The sequence below is a fragment of the Peromyscus californicus genome, unplaced genomic scaffold (genome assembly GCF_007827085.1).
Source record: "Peromyscus californicus insignis strain IS unplaced genomic scaffold, ASM782708v3 Scaffold_3__1_contigs__length_106647218, whole genome shotgun sequence".
In the NCBI taxonomy this organism is placed as follows: domain Eukaryota; kingdom Metazoa; phylum Chordata; class Mammalia; order Rodentia; family Cricetidae; genus Peromyscus; species Peromyscus californicus.
The window spans coordinates 64,274,259-64,289,561 of record NW_026294551.1 but is presented as its reverse complement, the minus strand read 5'-3'; the positions used below and the strand labels follow the sequence as shown (position 1 = coordinate 64,289,561).

The 15,303-nt window shown below is 49.0% G+C and overlaps 1 protein-coding gene and 1 long non-coding RNA gene across 2 annotated transcripts; one reads left to right on the top strand and one right to left on the bottom strand.

The window, feature by feature from the left end:
- Positions 1 to 3,806: 3,806 nt before the first annotated feature.
- LOC128122147 (uncharacterized) lies at positions 3,807 to 9,609 on the bottom strand. The gene is made up of 2 exons (XR_008222345.1): positions 9,498 to 9,609; positions 3,807 to 5,090 (listed from the first exon to the last, which is right to left on the bottom strand). It is a non-coding gene; the product is annotated as an uncharacterized LOC128122147 (long non-coding RNA).
- Positions 5,084 to 14,935, top strand: LOC128122146 (putative butyrophilin-like protein 10). The gene is made up of 5 exons (XM_052757463.1): positions 5,084 to 7,918; positions 8,091 to 8,444; positions 9,223 to 9,504; positions 11,785 to 11,964; positions 12,954 to 14,935. Exons 1-5 carry the CDS (start codon positions 7,795 to 7,797, stop codon positions 13,514 to 13,516), a joined length of 1,503 nt encoding a protein of 500 aa, XP_052613423.1. The 5' UTR covers positions 5,084 to 7,794; the 3' UTR covers positions 13,517 to 14,935.
- Positions 14,936 to 15,303: the final 368 nt, after the last annotated feature.

Genomic DNA, 15,303 nt, shown 5'->3' with positions numbered 1-15,303 from the left:
ACACCCCATTTCTTATCTGCAGGAAACTCGCTCCCTCTGACAGCTATGGTATACAATCTATAACAGCAGAAAACATCCCACAGGACATATCTGGTGCTTTGTTTATTACGCCAGCTATGTTATATCATATCCTTTAGGTTATGGCAGGAAATGTCTGGAACTTGTTTTGTGCAGCTCCTAATTGTCTGGGTCTAGGGGCAAAGGGGCAGCGTATCCTCTGGTGTTTTGTTTGTTTGTTTTAAGAACAGTTTGTCCAAGGGCCCCCTGCCCCCTGCCTGACCCTTCCCTAAGATGGCTGCAACCCTGTCATCCTCTCACAAACACTGCAATTCCCAACAGCTGATAGCCTCAGTTCCAGCCCCAAGTGTTTCAATGTCACTTGCAATGTCAGGTGATGGCTTGCTCAACGCAGAGTGACAGGTGAATCTTGCTCAATGCAGAGTGAATCTTATGACTGAAGCCATGGCTCAGAGATTCCAGAATGAGGGTATTAGTCTTCTCTTATCCAGTTGGGAAGGCATCTAGCCATCCCTTGAGAGTATCAACAAATATTTGAATCCCTTAAAGGAAGAGCTGCATGTTGTTTATTTACCAGTCATTGCCTGGTTACTGCCCATGAGGTTGGGATGGAGCCACGAAGGGAGGCGTCTGGACCCCCAGGATCATTCACAACATAGGAAATTTGATCAATGGTTTTACAAAGGCTTGTGCCACTGAACACTTGTTTGCAAGTTTAGTATAATCATGTAGTTCCGTAATGATTGGGGAGGGTGGAGGGGTGGAGGTGATCTGACTGGCAAATGTGCATGGGAGATCTGGCCCCACCCCTCATCTGCCATAAAGTGGAGTGGTCAAGGGAGTAAAGACCTCCCCTCTTCCCTACCCCTCTCTGCCTGTGGGTGGCAGATCTGGCCCTGAGGTCATGAGACTGAGAGAGCTGGCACTAGCCCTCACCAGCTGCAGCACTCAGGAGAGCTGGCCCTGCTCCTCACCAGGGCAGCACAGTAGAGCTGACCCTGTCAGCAGGGACACAGGTGAGCCGGCCCTGAGGGCATGAGAGCTGACCACCACCCATGTCTGCCATGTGGTGGCACGGGTGAGGGAAAGATGCCCTCCCCCTCCTCACCTGCAGCAGGTGGGAGAGCTGGCCCAGGGTCATAGAGTGGGAGAGCTAGCCCTGTTCCTCAGCAGCTACAGCACATAGGAGAGCAGGTTCTACACATCACCTGGCCGGCACAGTAGAGCTGACCCCTGTTGGCAGGGTCGCAGGTGAGCCGGCCCTGAGGGCATGAGAGCTGATCCCCCCCTCCTCCATATACCTCTTAGAGGAATCAGAAAGCAGACCATGCCTCACACCTGGGCTCACAGTGGAGCGGACACTGGTCCTGTGAGTGGGGTAGACTGGACCTGAGGGTCCCGAGAGCAAGAGAACTTGCTGTCAGCTAAATCGGGTGAGCTAGACTGGGCAGTGATGGAGAGCTCACCTGGGTGATGATGATGAAGGAAAGCTGGAAGGCTGACCAACTCAGCTGCCACCCAGGCCCAGAACCAGGGCTGAGTTGGCCCATCCCAACATCCACCTCATCTATGAACTGCTGGAGCAGGTGAAGGCGCAGGACCTATAGATCCAAAACTTCAGGATCTTCACGACACAGGGAAATAACAGGATAGCCAAGAAGAGCCCCAGTGGGAGTCTGTTACCAATGGTGTAGCAGAAGCCAGAGGCTTTGGATCAGACCAATGACTCATAGCAATGAACACCTACAAGTAAAGATGTATGGACTAAAGAGTACACTGTGGGACTCACTGGGCCACACAGCTTCCACACTGAGAATTTTGTTTGTTTGGTTAGTTGGTTGGTTTTCGGTTTTTCTTTTAAATTTGGTTTTGTTTTTGGGGAGAGGTTGAAAGGGCAGAGAGTGGCCTGGGAGATGAGTGGGATCTGGATGCATGATGTGAAATCCACAAAGAATTGATAAAAAGAAAAAAAAGGAAAAGGAAAAAAAAAACCCTCCTATGTTAAGTCTAACCGTGGACAATGTTTTCTCTGCCTTGGACCTGAGCTGGAGCTTAACAACTAATTGGTAATTCCAGTGTGGCAAGCTTTAACTCCCTGCCAGCGGTCCTTCAGTTATCCAGGGACGCTGTTCAGAGAGACTGCCACACGGCACAGGACCTTAGACAAACAGGAGTTCACCCGCTGGGGGACATGAAAGGTGGAGGAGGTTTATGGAACATTGGCCCTTGGCCGGCTAGCTACCTTCGATAGAATTTTTTATTTATTTTCTCACAGGACTGACCTCCAGGCCAGCTTACCGCAAACGGCATGGTCTTCCTCCCCACTTCTCTCCTCCATCCTTGTCCTCTCTAGGCTGCTGCTAGATTTACAACTTGTTGATCCTAGGGTTTTTCTTTAAGACTCACGTAAATTGTCCTTGAGCTTCCATTTGAGGACCCCCCCCTTTTTTTTTTTTTGGTTTTTCGAGACAAGGTTTCTCTGTGTAGTTTTGGTGCCTGTCCTGGCTCTCGCTCTGTAGACTAGACTGACCTCGAACTCACAGAGATCTGCCTGGCTCTGCCTCCCGAGTGCTGGAATTAAAGGCATGCACCACCGCCGACGGGTGAGCCCATTCTTTTTATCAATGAGACCAAGAACCCCAAGAGTGGATCTTGTTTCCTGGGTATCATATGGTGTCTCCTCCCTGACTCCCCAGGATGCCTAGTAACACTTTTTGTCCTGCTTTTTAATTCTTTACCAAGTGGGTAAATGAACTTTTCCCTGCATCCCCAGATGACATCAGAACTTCCTGCTGTGGACCTGTGGGCCCATGACCGCAGGTTCCTTGCTATGTATGGAGGCACAGCGAGGTTCCCATGGCAGGGAGAAAAGAGTTCAGACTCTCCGCCCTGCTCAGGGTCTTAGGAGCAAAGCTTCTGCTGGTGGGAACGGGGAGAGCCAAAGGGAATTTAGGTGCAAATAAACCCTCTTCCTGGTTCGGGCTCCAGGAAAAAAAAAAAGAAAGAAACTGGACATACAGATGTACTGACACACAAGCTCCAGCAGAGGGCGCCAAGAGCTAGAAATTCCGCTGTTTTTTGTCTCTTTTTTTTTTTTTTTTTTTTTTTTTTTTTTTTTTTCCAGAGCTGAGGACCGAACCCAGGGCCTTGCGCTTGCTAGGCAAGCGCTCTACCACTGAGCTAAATCCCCAACCCCTGTTTTTTAATTTTTATTAATTTTATCCAGAGAGGGTGGCGTGTGCCACTTTTCTTTTCACCTCATTTTTTTTCTTATTCTTTTCTTTTTCGTTGAAGCTAAATTCACAGCACAAGACAAACCACTTTGGCACTTAGGGCATTCCCACTGTATTCCAACTAGCTCCTATATCTAATTTGAATATATTTTCAGTGTCTTAAAATTCCACAACCATAAGCGATCCAGTAATTCCACACCCACTTTCATCCTCATCCCTCATCAAACCATTTAGCTGAATTCCTACTGGACGCCGCCTTTCATTGCCTTGGACTGAACCTTCACAGTTGAGGCAGGTGGCTGGATGTCACAAAGCCCTCAGGGTTCCAGCTAGAGCCTCTGGGCCAGGCATCATCCTGGTTGGCGTAGTGCACTCAGGCCTGGGCCAATAGCAAAAGAGGGTGCACTCTGAGTCTGCCTCCTGTGGGCCTGGGGGAAGCAGCTGCGAACCTACTGGAGTGTGGATGGTGGACTCCTGAAATCCCGGCGTTTGAGAGATGGTGTTAGGAGGATCAGGAAAAACTCTTTAAAAAAAAAAAAAACTTTAAATAAATGATAATAATAATGAATTTATTTTAACGGGTATATTAAAATTACACATAGTTATGGGGTACCTGTGATGTTTTGTTAATGTACACATGTGTAACATCTAAATCAGGGCAAACATCTGTCTCCTCAAACATCTATCATCTCTTTTTAAAAATTTTTTATTTTTACATACCAACCACGGATCCCTCTCTCATCCCTCCTCCCGCTCCCCACTTTCAACCTCCCCTCTCCTCAGCCCATCTCCCATCCCCTTTGCAAAAGGGTAAGGCCTACCATGGGGAGTCAGCAAAGCCTGATATGTTCATTTGAGGCAGGACCAAGCCCCTTCCCTCTGCATCAAGACTGAGCAAGGTGTCCCACCATAGGTAATAGGCTCCAGAAAGCCAGCTCATGCACCAGAGATAGATCCTGATCCCATTGCCAGGGACCCCTCAAACAGACCAAGCTACACAACTTTCTCCCGTATGCAGAGGGTCTAGTCAGGTTCCACAGCTGTCGGTCTAAAGTTCATGAGTTCCTATGAGCTTGGTTCAGTTGTCTCTGTAGATTTCCCCATCATGATCTTGACCCCCCTTTCTCATATAATCCCTCTTCCCTCTCTTCGACCAGACTCCTGGAGCTTGGCCTGGTGCTTGGCTGTGGATCTCTGCATCTGTTTCAGTCTGTTACTAGATGAAGGCTCTATGATGACAGGATATTCACCAATCTGATTACCAGGGTAGGCCAGTTCAGGCACCCTCTCCACTATTGCTAGTAATCTTATCTGGAGTCATCCTTGTGGATTCTTGGGAACTTCCCTAGCACCAGGTTTCTCCCTTACCCCATAATGTCCCCCTCTATCAAGATATCTCTTTCATTGCTCTCCCACTTCGCCCCTCTTTCAGCTCAACCATCCCATTCCCTCATGTTCTCTTTCCCCATCCTCTCCCCTCTAATGCCCTGCCCCCATACCCAGTTTACTCATGGAGATCTCATCTGTTTCCCCTTCCCAAGGTGATCCATCTCTTAGGGTCCTCCTTGTTTCCTAGCTTCCCTGGAGCTGTGAGTTGTCATCTGCTTATCCTTTGCTTTACATCTAGTATCCACATTTGTATTTCTGAGTCTGGGTTATCTCACTCAGGATGATATTTTCTAGTTCCATCCATTTGCCTGCAAATTTCACGAGGTCATTGTTTTTTACAGCTGAGTAATACTCCATTGTGTATATGCACCACATTTTCTTTATCCACTCTTCAGTTGAGGGGCATCTAGATTGTTTCCAGGTTCTGGCTATTATGAGTAATCTCAATGGCTGAAAGACATTTAAGGAATTGCTCAACATCCTTAGTCATCAGGGAAATGCAAATCAAAACGACTCTGAGATAACATCTTACACCTGTCAGAATGGCTAAGATCAAAAACACTAATGACAGTTTATGTTGGAGAGGATGTGGAGCAAGGGGAACACTCCTCCACTGTTGGTGGGAGTGCAAACATGTTCAGCCACTTTGGAAATCAGTATGGTGACTTCTCAGAAAATTGGGAATCAATCTACCTCAAGACCCAATGATACCACTCTTGGGCATATACCCAAGGGATGCTCAATCATACCACAAGGACACTTGCTCAACTATGTCATGTCTCTTTTTAAAATGAAAATTTATTTATTACAAATTATGTGTATGTGTGGGTGAGTGCTAGTATTCATAGAGGCCAAAGGTGTTGGATCCCCTGGAGCTGGAGTTACAGGCAGTTGTGAGCAACCCACCATGCATCTTAGGAACCTTCCTTGGATTGTCTGGAAGAGCAGCAAGTATTCTTAACCACTGAGCCATCTCTCCAGCCCTTATCCTACTGTTGCTACCTGTAACCAGTATAGATCCTCTGTGCATTAGCTGACCAGAGCTTTTTGCTACTATTTAACTCTTAACTCAGCATCCACTGTTCACCGTGTCTCCCCTCTTCTGTCTCTACTCTCAGCTTCTCTGAGATCAACATTTTAGCTTCCATGAATGAGTGGGATGGTGCTGTACTCATCTTTCTGTACCTAGCTCATTTTACTTAATATAATAATCTCCAGTTCTGTCCATATTGCTGCAAAAGGCAGACCTCACTCTTTTCTGTGGTTGAAGAGTTCCCCGCTGCCTATCCATTCATCCTTCCATGGAGTGGGTTTATTTAATTTTTCTCGGCTGTCAAGAATAGGGCTGTCAAGAATGTGGAGTGCACCTGTCATTTTTGCATACTGGTGTAATTTCCTTCGAGTATATAGTCAGTGGTGGGAAAGCTTCATATGGTAGTTTTATTTCCAGTTGTTTGAGGGATCTCAGCACTCCATCATGGCCGCTCAGGAGCTCGCTCTAGACTTGTAAAGTCTAAGTCCTCCTTCCTGACAAGTGAGAGGAGATTCAGCTGGCGCTGTTGCCTAGCTAGCACAATTCACGTTTTCGTGTGGTGCCCCCTCATGTTTACACATAAAATAACTTGTTTACCAGAGGGCGTGCCCCTAAGGAGGCATGCTGGGAAGGACTTGGGGCTGGACTTTCTCAGTAGCTCCGGGCCTAGAGCACCTAAGTGTCCCTCACCATCTGCTGAATTAAAGTGAGCACTGCTTTTTGCACAGAGCCGGGTGGCCCTGCCTGGCAGCTCTTTTCTTACCCAAAGCTTCCAGGAACACCAGACCTTTAAGTCAATAAGAAGGAAGAGTGGGACAAATTCAGCCTGGCCCAGTACCTCACTCAAGTGACAGGTGTAAGCATCCAGGACCTTACAGTGATGGGGGACAGGGAAGAGATGAGGAAGGATTTGGCCTGGATTTCTGGATAGGAGTCTCCGTAGTCAATGCCAGAATCAGGACACTTTCAATACCAAGATCACAACGTTCCTAAAAGCAGGGGAGCCGGTGTGGCTGCTCCGAAGGTCTCAATAACCAGAGAACTTTATCTGAATCCCCCAGTGCCTCCAACTGGCTGGGATCCCAGCACTGACAGTCTATGTCATCCCCTTGGGCTCCTGATGTCCCCAACCTGGCCCAGCTGCCACCCTCCTGCAGGCCACCCCCCCTTATCTCCATGCCTGCCCTTATCCCCTGTTACCAGTGCCCTTATCGTCTAGGCTCAGTACAGCTGGTCGTGCCCCTTAGGAAGACTTTTTTTTCCTCTGTTGCAACTTCCCTAAAGGTAAGAGCTGGTTATTTTCCAACGGCAGTAACGGGACTCAACAGAAGCTGGTGAGTTTGTCTATTCTTCGGTTTCTAGGCCCCCCCTCTCTCCTATCACCCCTGGGAGACAGGCAGGCTCATTTGGATTGTGCCCTGTCTGGAATTTTCAGGGAACCAAACCAATTCCCTCAGAGTCATCAGAAGCCGTCCTGGAAAGCAGGCAGCAGTCTCAGAAATAGGTGAGTGTTTTCTCCTTTAACGGCACTTTTCAGTGTTTTAGTTTGAATCTCTCCCCACACTCAATGGGCAGGAAGACTCCTAGGCTGTCCTAGTAGGCAAGAACCAAAACACACAAAAGCCCTTGCCGACACGACATACTACATGTGAAGGGCAGTCTAAGGCTGTACCAGGAAGGACCTCTTAGGGCTGGCTGTTCTGCTCCCCAAACTTATTCTCTAAACAGATTATACTAACTACCCTAAATGACTGAGTTTTGAGGGGTGACCCTCCCTGCCAAGGAGGAAGCTGTGTCCTCTAACCCCAGCTGGAGAAGTTCTTTCAAGGCAATGGGACAGTGGAGGGTGTTACAGGATCCTGATGACTGGAGAATTGCTTATTGGAGCTGGCTTTTCTCCATGTGCCTGCAAAGGGCAGGAGCTTGGCTAAAAACCAACCCAAGAGTGGGCGGTCAAGTGCAGCTCGCTCACACAGGGCCATCTGCAGACTTCTGAGGATGGAGTCTGTGGGAAACAACACGGTATCTGGGACTAAGAACTCATGTGGTGTGTGAATGAGCAGCTTTCTCTCTTAAGCTACTTTTCCTTTCTCCTTTTAGACTACTAGCCTCTCTTTCACCATGTCTGAGGTGTGTCTAATCCTATATGTCCCCATAGGGATGGCAAGGCCACACCGTGGAGATGCTACTCTGCCAAGCTTCTTGGTCACCTTCATTTTCCTGCAGCTCCTGCCTGCTGGAAACGGTAGGACAGCAGCCCCTTCCTGACCCTGGGGGTGCCCAGAGTCAAGCTGAGGTCTCCAACTAGGGCTCAGGACTAGGGGAACCCTCATGCCCTCAAAGAGGAAAGTAGGTACAGGGGGAGCCCCTGCCTCCTGCATGTGACCTAACCTAGCCCTTCCGTTTGCATCTCTAAGGAAAATCAGACTTCTGTGTCCTTGGACCTCCTGACCCACTTCTGGCCCTAGTTGGGCAAGACAAAGAGTTGCCTTGCAAACTGTCACCCAACATCAGTGCAGAGGGCATGGAGCTGAGGTGGTACAGGGACCAGCCCTCACCGGCTGTGCATGTGCACAAGGATGGGGAGGACGTGTATGAAGAGCAGATGGAGGACTACAGGGGGAGGACCACGTTCGTCGGCAACCACATGGTCAGAGGAGAGGTCGCTGTGAGGATACGCAATGTCACCATGTCCGATAACGGGACTTATCACTGCGTCTTCAAGGAGCACACATCCCACAGCCAGGCCACCCTGTGGTTGAAGGTGGCAGGTGAGGGCTGCTGTGGGGGCCTTTCCTTTCGCTTAGGGGACTTCTGTCAGCACCAGCCCCAATTCCAGACCGTGGCTTCCAGAGCCCCGCATCCTAGAGCTGGAGAAGCCCTGGCAACAGCTGCTTCAAGATGAAACTCTCTTCCCACAGGCTCTGTGCATCCTGTGTCCCCAGGATGTAGTTCTGAACAGAGGGCTGTTTCCCATCTGCCTTCCCTTCATCACACTACGAGAAAGAGAGCACAGAGTGGGGGCTTGGGGGGGGGGGGTGGGCGTTGAGGCATGGCAACAGCTGGGAGGTGGAAAGACAGAGCCTGAGATGGAGAGTCAGAGAGACAGGGAGACAGAGCGAGCAAGAGACAGATTGAGAAATAAAGTCAAAGAAAAACAGAGGGAAGGCAGGAACGCAGAGAGAAATAACGAAGAGACACAGGAAGAGAGACAGGGAGGGAGAGGCCAGAACAGATGGAGATGAAACAGAAAAACAGACTGAGATTATTTGGGGACATGGAGAAGTTTCCTTTGTTCTTTGTGGTCACACAGACCCCAACTCCTTCCTTTTCCCACACTTAGTGGGAAACTTTGTCTTTCCCATTAAACCTCCCCTGTGTCCTTGAACCTTGACTGTTTTATTAGGAATCACAGTGCTGTCTTAGTGATGTAACTGCACAGACGGCTGATACATAGAGAGTCAGAACCCACTAAACACCTGCAAGACGCCCGCCCCTCCATGGAAGCAACTGTAGTTACAGGATCTGAGCTGATGTCTCTTCCTTCAGGGCTGGGCTCATCACCCAGAATCCGTGTGACTGGCACCCAGGACAAAAGCATACGGGCAGAGTGCACCTCTGCAGGCTGGTTCCCAGAGCCTAAGGTGGAGTGGCTGGACCTCAGAGGACAGCCAGTGCCGGCTGAGACTCACTTCTCAGCCTCAGCCAGCACTGGCCTCTTGGCCGTGGTGTCCATTGTGACTCCCCAGGACAGGGCTGTGGAGGGCCTGACTTGCTCCATCTCCAACCCCCTCCTCCCTGAGAAGAAGGTGGCTGAGACTTACCTGCCTGGTGAGTACCTGTTCAGTTCTGCCATCAAAGCCGCTAGCACAGGCGTCCAGGTCCTGAGGGCCAGGGATGTTTGGAGAAAGCTGTGGGGGCAGAGCCAGGGAAGACCCTGCCTGCAGCCTGCCCAAGGGGGTCACGGGGATGTTGGTTTCCAAGATGAAACAGTGATAGAGTTGCAGGGAGATCTACCAGGGAAGCAAGAAAGTTACATCCTGATACTGGTTGTTGTTGTTGTTTTAATAAATGTTTTTTAAAGAGAAGTTTTAGTTCATGGCAAATTTAATCAAAAAGTACATAGATTATCTTTTCTTTTAAAAAACAGCTATTTCTCTTATTTTATGTGTATGAGTGTTTCACTGAGTGTGTGTAAGTGTACTGTGTGTGTGCAGTTTCCTTAAACTGGAGTTACAGATGATTGTGAGCCATCACGTGGGTGCTGGAAATGGGACCTGGGTCCTCTGGAAGGGCAGCCATGCTCTTAACCACTGAAATGTCTCCCCAGCCCCTGGATTTTCTACATAGTTCATCTCAAAGCCATAACTCTCCCAGGTATGAAAATCCAGAAGGGGGAACGTCACAGGGATGAACAGGCAGAGACCCACCAGGGTCAGCAAGAACGTGGGACTCTGTGGTACTGGCTGTTCTGGGATGTGGACATAGGAGAATGACGTCTGTCCACCTGTACTGCATGCTGCCTCCGAGTCCTCTACCCTCCCTAGTCACACCCTTTCTTCCCACTTACACCCAGAGACCCCTGGCCTTTCTTCTTCTTTGATTGGTTTTGCCTTTCCTCAGTGTTTCATAGTTGAAATCACACCAAATGCATGCTTCTCAGACTGGCTTCTTTCTGTTAGTGATGTGCATTTAAGAGTTTTCTGTGATTGTCCTTTGCCTGATATCTTAGTTACTGTTCTATTGCTGTGAGGAGACACCATGACCAAGACATCTTACAGAAAAAAAGCATTTAATTGTTTACCATTTCAGAGGGTGAGTCTTTTGTCAACATGGCAGGCACCATGGTGGCAGGCGGGCAGGCATGATGCTGGAGAAGTAGCTAAGAGCTCATATCTGATCCTGAAGTTGCAGGCTGAGAGGGAGACACTGGGCCTGGTGTGGGCTTTTGAAGACCTCAGCCCATCCCCAGCGACACACCTCCTCCAAAAAGGCCACATCTCTCAGTCCTTCCCGAACAGTTCCACTAACTAGGGACCAAGCATTCAAATGCAGGACCCTACTGGAGTCATTCTCTTTCACACTACCACACTTAATAAATCATTTATTTTGAGGGCTGAGTAACTATTCCACTGTCTGGTTAGAACAGTTAATTTATCTATTTATCTACTAAAGGATATGTTTAGCTTTTCATTTAAAGCTTTATTTCCTTACAAACTTGTTTTTTTTTTTTTTTTTTGACTTTTTGAAAAAGGATATCACTATGTAATCCCGGCTGGCCTGGAACTCACAATATAGGCCAAGCAGATCTTGAACTCATGGAGATTTGCCTGCCTCTGCCTCCTAAGTGCTAGAATTAAAGGCATTTGCTACCATGCCTGACAGAAGTTTTATTTCTAAACGATGTTAAACTTAGTTTAATTTTGCAAAATTATATGGTTTGCAAAAATAATAAGTCTCTGCACCACTTGCCCAGATTTACATTTTGAATATTTTGCTACATTTTAATTGACTTCGTTTTCTTTTTCTACAAATAGCATATCTAATATCTATATCTTACTCATATGGCCATGCATATGCAACCTCCTCAGTCCACTTTCCCTCAACTCATACCATACTTTGTCCTGGGCTCCTGGGCCATGGACAGGTGTGTGTTGTTAGCAGTCCCAGACAGACAATGGAAGCCCATGGTCAGGGAAGGCAGGTTCTGTGTCTGGTGAGGGCTGTTCCATAGTACAAAGATCTTCTTGCAGTGTCTCTGTGTGGGGGAAGGGCCAGGACCTCTCTGAGGTACTTTTTATAAGGGCATTGACCCTAGTAATGAGGCCCCACCCTCAGGACTTCCCCACCTCCCACAGCCCACCTGCACCATCATCTAAGAGGCTGAGATTTCAATGTTTTGGGGGACACCAACATGCAGGCTATAGCACTGTGTATCAGAAGACATCTCATTTTTTCTGAACCTTTTTTAGAAAGGTCTGTGAATATTGTGTCCCTTGAGTCTGGAATGGTGTGTGTGTGTGTGTGTGTGTGTGTGTGTGTGTGTGTGTGTGTGTGTGTGTAGCAAAGACAGTCCCTCCCGTTATTCTTGATGCCCTGGAATCCTCTTAGCTGCCCTGTTCAGAAGGCCTCCGTCCACGGAGAGGGGACCAGCTCTGCCTCTGATCCTCACGGCGCTGGGGCTTGTCACAGCAGCAATTGCCTGTGCCTTTGGGAGGTCACACAAAGAGGATAAAAGTGAGGAAGAAGAAGCGGATCCAGGAGCCGGTGCTGAGGCTGAGCCCTCCCACGGTGAGTGAGCCCTGACCCTCACACCAGGGACCTGGATGCCAAACTCTGGCCTGAGGCTTGTGTCATCCAACACAGCAGGAATGGAATAACCAGGGGGGATTTTGGCTCTGGAATTTCCCAACCACAACCCACCCAGAGGAAACCCTTCATCACTGAGAGATTCCTTGCTCGGTTATTCTTCACAAGATAACTTTGGGCAGTCTACAGGGCCTCTTTCTGGGAAATGAATAGACAGGAGCTGGAATCTTGGGCTTGTCATTTTTCCACTACTGAAACAAAATGCCTGAGGCTCGGTCATGTGTAAAGGAATGTTTATTTAGCTCACATTTGGGGGTCTAAAATGTCCAAGATCAGGTGGTCCAGGTGGTGAGGGCTCCTTGGCTGTGTCAAATTATGGTAGATAGCAAGACAGAATAAACAAAAGATTTGGGGATTAGGGTCAGATGGGAACCAGCCAGGGTCCCCAGAGAACTAAAAGATGTCCCCATGAGGTCATTACCTCAGAGGAGGCTCCACCTCTTAAAAGCTCCCCCACCTCCCACTGTTCACACTGAGGACCAGGCTTCTAACAAGCAAACCTTGAGGATACGTGCCAATCACATGCAACCCACAGAAAAGCCCGCATCTGGAGTACTGGCTGTGGGGTGTGGGTGGGAAATTTCAAGTCTTCTGTCTGCTGGAGGTGGTCTCTGTGTCTGTGGCAGTTTCTCTGTCTCTGTCTCTCCTACACAGAGCCTGAGCCTCTGAGCTGAGTTTAGTACACAGTGGGAGCCATCTCGGGCTGTGCTCACACCTCCTCAAGGATCCTGTATCCCTCCCTCTCTCGCTGCTTGGAGGAATAACAAAAAACAGTTTAAATGGGGACCATGGGGATGGTAACAGATTTCTAGAAGTGGAAGGGAAACCTTCATGTAGGAGACAAACCTTGGCTCCCTCATCCATGCAGGACCAAGACAGCAAAAGCCCCCATGTCTTTTTTCTCTCCACAGCCAGCCTGTCCCTGGACCCTGAAACTGGGAGCCCCAAACTCATGGTGTCTGAAGACCGGAAAAGTGTGAAGCGGTTGTTATTTGACCAGGACTTGTCTCCCAATTCCAAAAGATTTGACCAAGACCCTTGCATCCTGGCCCAAGAGCGGTTTGATACAGGGAGACATTACTGGGAAGTAGAGGTCGGGGACAGGCGGGCCTGGATTCTGGGTGTGTGTCTGGAAAGTTTGGGACGGGAAGGAAGGATCCCTAAGTCACCTCAGCATGGCCTCTGGGCACTGGAGTTTTACAAGAAGAAACTCCAGGCCCTCTCCTACCCCAGGACTCACCTGTCTCCTCCGCAACCCCTCTGGCGTGTGGGTATCTTCTTAGACTTTGAGGCAGGAGAAATCTCCTTTCACAATGCAGCGGACGGCTCCCAGGTCTATGTGTTCTCTGGGCTGTCTTTTTCTGGCCCCTTACTGCCATTCTTCTGCCTCTGGACCCATGACCCCAGGCCCCTAACCATCTGCTCAGTGGTCAGAGAGGCAGAAGAAGACACAGAATCCTCTGGAGGTCCTTGATCTCCCTGGGGATTCCCGAGACATCCTTAGGAAAGAGAGGCTCCTGCCTTCTTGTCCACCCTGGCTCCTGGTACTATTTATTGCATTCCTGTGTGGAAATATGGCAAGACAAAAGGGGCTAGATATGCTGCTGCCTCTGCCAAATTTCTGTGCTGAATGCTGACACCACACCCACCCCAGGATTTCTGAAGGTGTTGCAATTTGGAAATGAGGCATTGAAAGAGGGTAAGGTTAAAGAAAGACACTGATGTACTTTAACCCCATAAACCTGGTGTTCTTAAAAGAGGGGGAGATCAGGACACATACATACCCTGTGGGGACTCAGAGAGGTGCCACTCACTAGCTAAGGAGACCAGCAACGTCTCCGATGTCTAGCTTCTGGGACTTAGAAAGTGGTTCCTGCCGAGAACTCTCCTGTGCTGAGGTACTTTGTCATGGCTGGCCTCCCTCAGTGAGGAAGACTATACAATAAGCACAACAGGGCTGTGTTTCTGCTGTGTTCTTAGAGGCATGTGTGGAATGCCCAGCTCAGTGGTGGGTTGTGCTCTGGCTGCGCAATAACTGGGTCTTACCCTCCTCCTCCTCGCCCTTCCTCCATCTTGTTCATCTTTCTTTTTCCTTCCTCCCTGCCTTCCTCTCCCTCCTCCCCACCTTCTCCCTTCTCTTTCTTCCTGTTAAATGATTTTTATTTTTAATGATGTGTGTGTGTGTGTGTGTGTGTGTGTGTGTGTGTGTGTGTGCGCGCGTGCGCGCTGTGGGATGGTCTGTATGGCAAATGTGTTGCTGATTAGTCAATAAATAAATCACTGATTGGCCAGTGGCCAGGCAGGAAGTGTAGGCGGGACAAGGAGGAGAATAAAGCTGGGAAGTGGAAGGCTGAGTCAGAGAGACACTGCCAGCCGCCACGATGATAAACAGCATGTGAAGATGCCGGTAAGCCACGAGCCATGTGGCAAGGTATAGATTTATAGAAATGGATTAATTCAAGCTATAAGAACAGTTAGCAAGAAGCCTGCCACGGCCATACAGTTTGTAAGCAATATAAGTCTCTGTGTTTACTTGGTCGGGTCTGAGCTGCTGTGGGACTGGCGGGTGACAGAGATTTGTCCTGACTGTGGGCCAGGCAGGAAAACTCTAGCTACGTGTGTGTGTGTGTGTGTGTGTGTGTGTGTGTGTGTGTGTGTGTGTGTGTGTGTTTACCCTGGAACTGTAGTTATAGCGGTTGGGAGCTGACAGATGAGGAACAAAACTCAGGTTTTCTGCAAGAGCAGTGAGGGTTCTTGGTCCTAGAACCATCTCTCCAGCCCTTCCCCCTTCTCTCTCTTTTCTCACTCCTCCAGTCTATTTCTACCTTAAATCTCTCTCTCTCTCTTTCTTTCTTTCTCTCTCTCTCTCTCTCTCTCTCTCTCTCTCTCTCTCTCTCTCTCTCTCTCTCCCTCCCTCCCTCCCTCCCTCCCTCCCTCCCTCCCTCCCTCCCTCCCTCACTATGATAGACTAATTTCCAGCCACACAAAGGCAAAGATCTGAAGATTCCTAAGGCTTTGGTCAGAGTCCAGTGAGGACAGAAACTGCAACAGTGTTGACAGAGAACAGAAGCTGGTGTTGATGGACACTTGGGAACACAGGAGATAAAGCTAGACCATGGGAACCAGTTCTCCGCTACCTGAGGTTCTTCCACTCCGAGATATCCAGCAGAAGGGAGAACAGAGCCCAGGGACTGGGGTGCTACTCTGCTTGTTCCAAGGGTGCTGAGAAAATGCAGTCTGTCCAGTGCTCTGAGGCTGGAG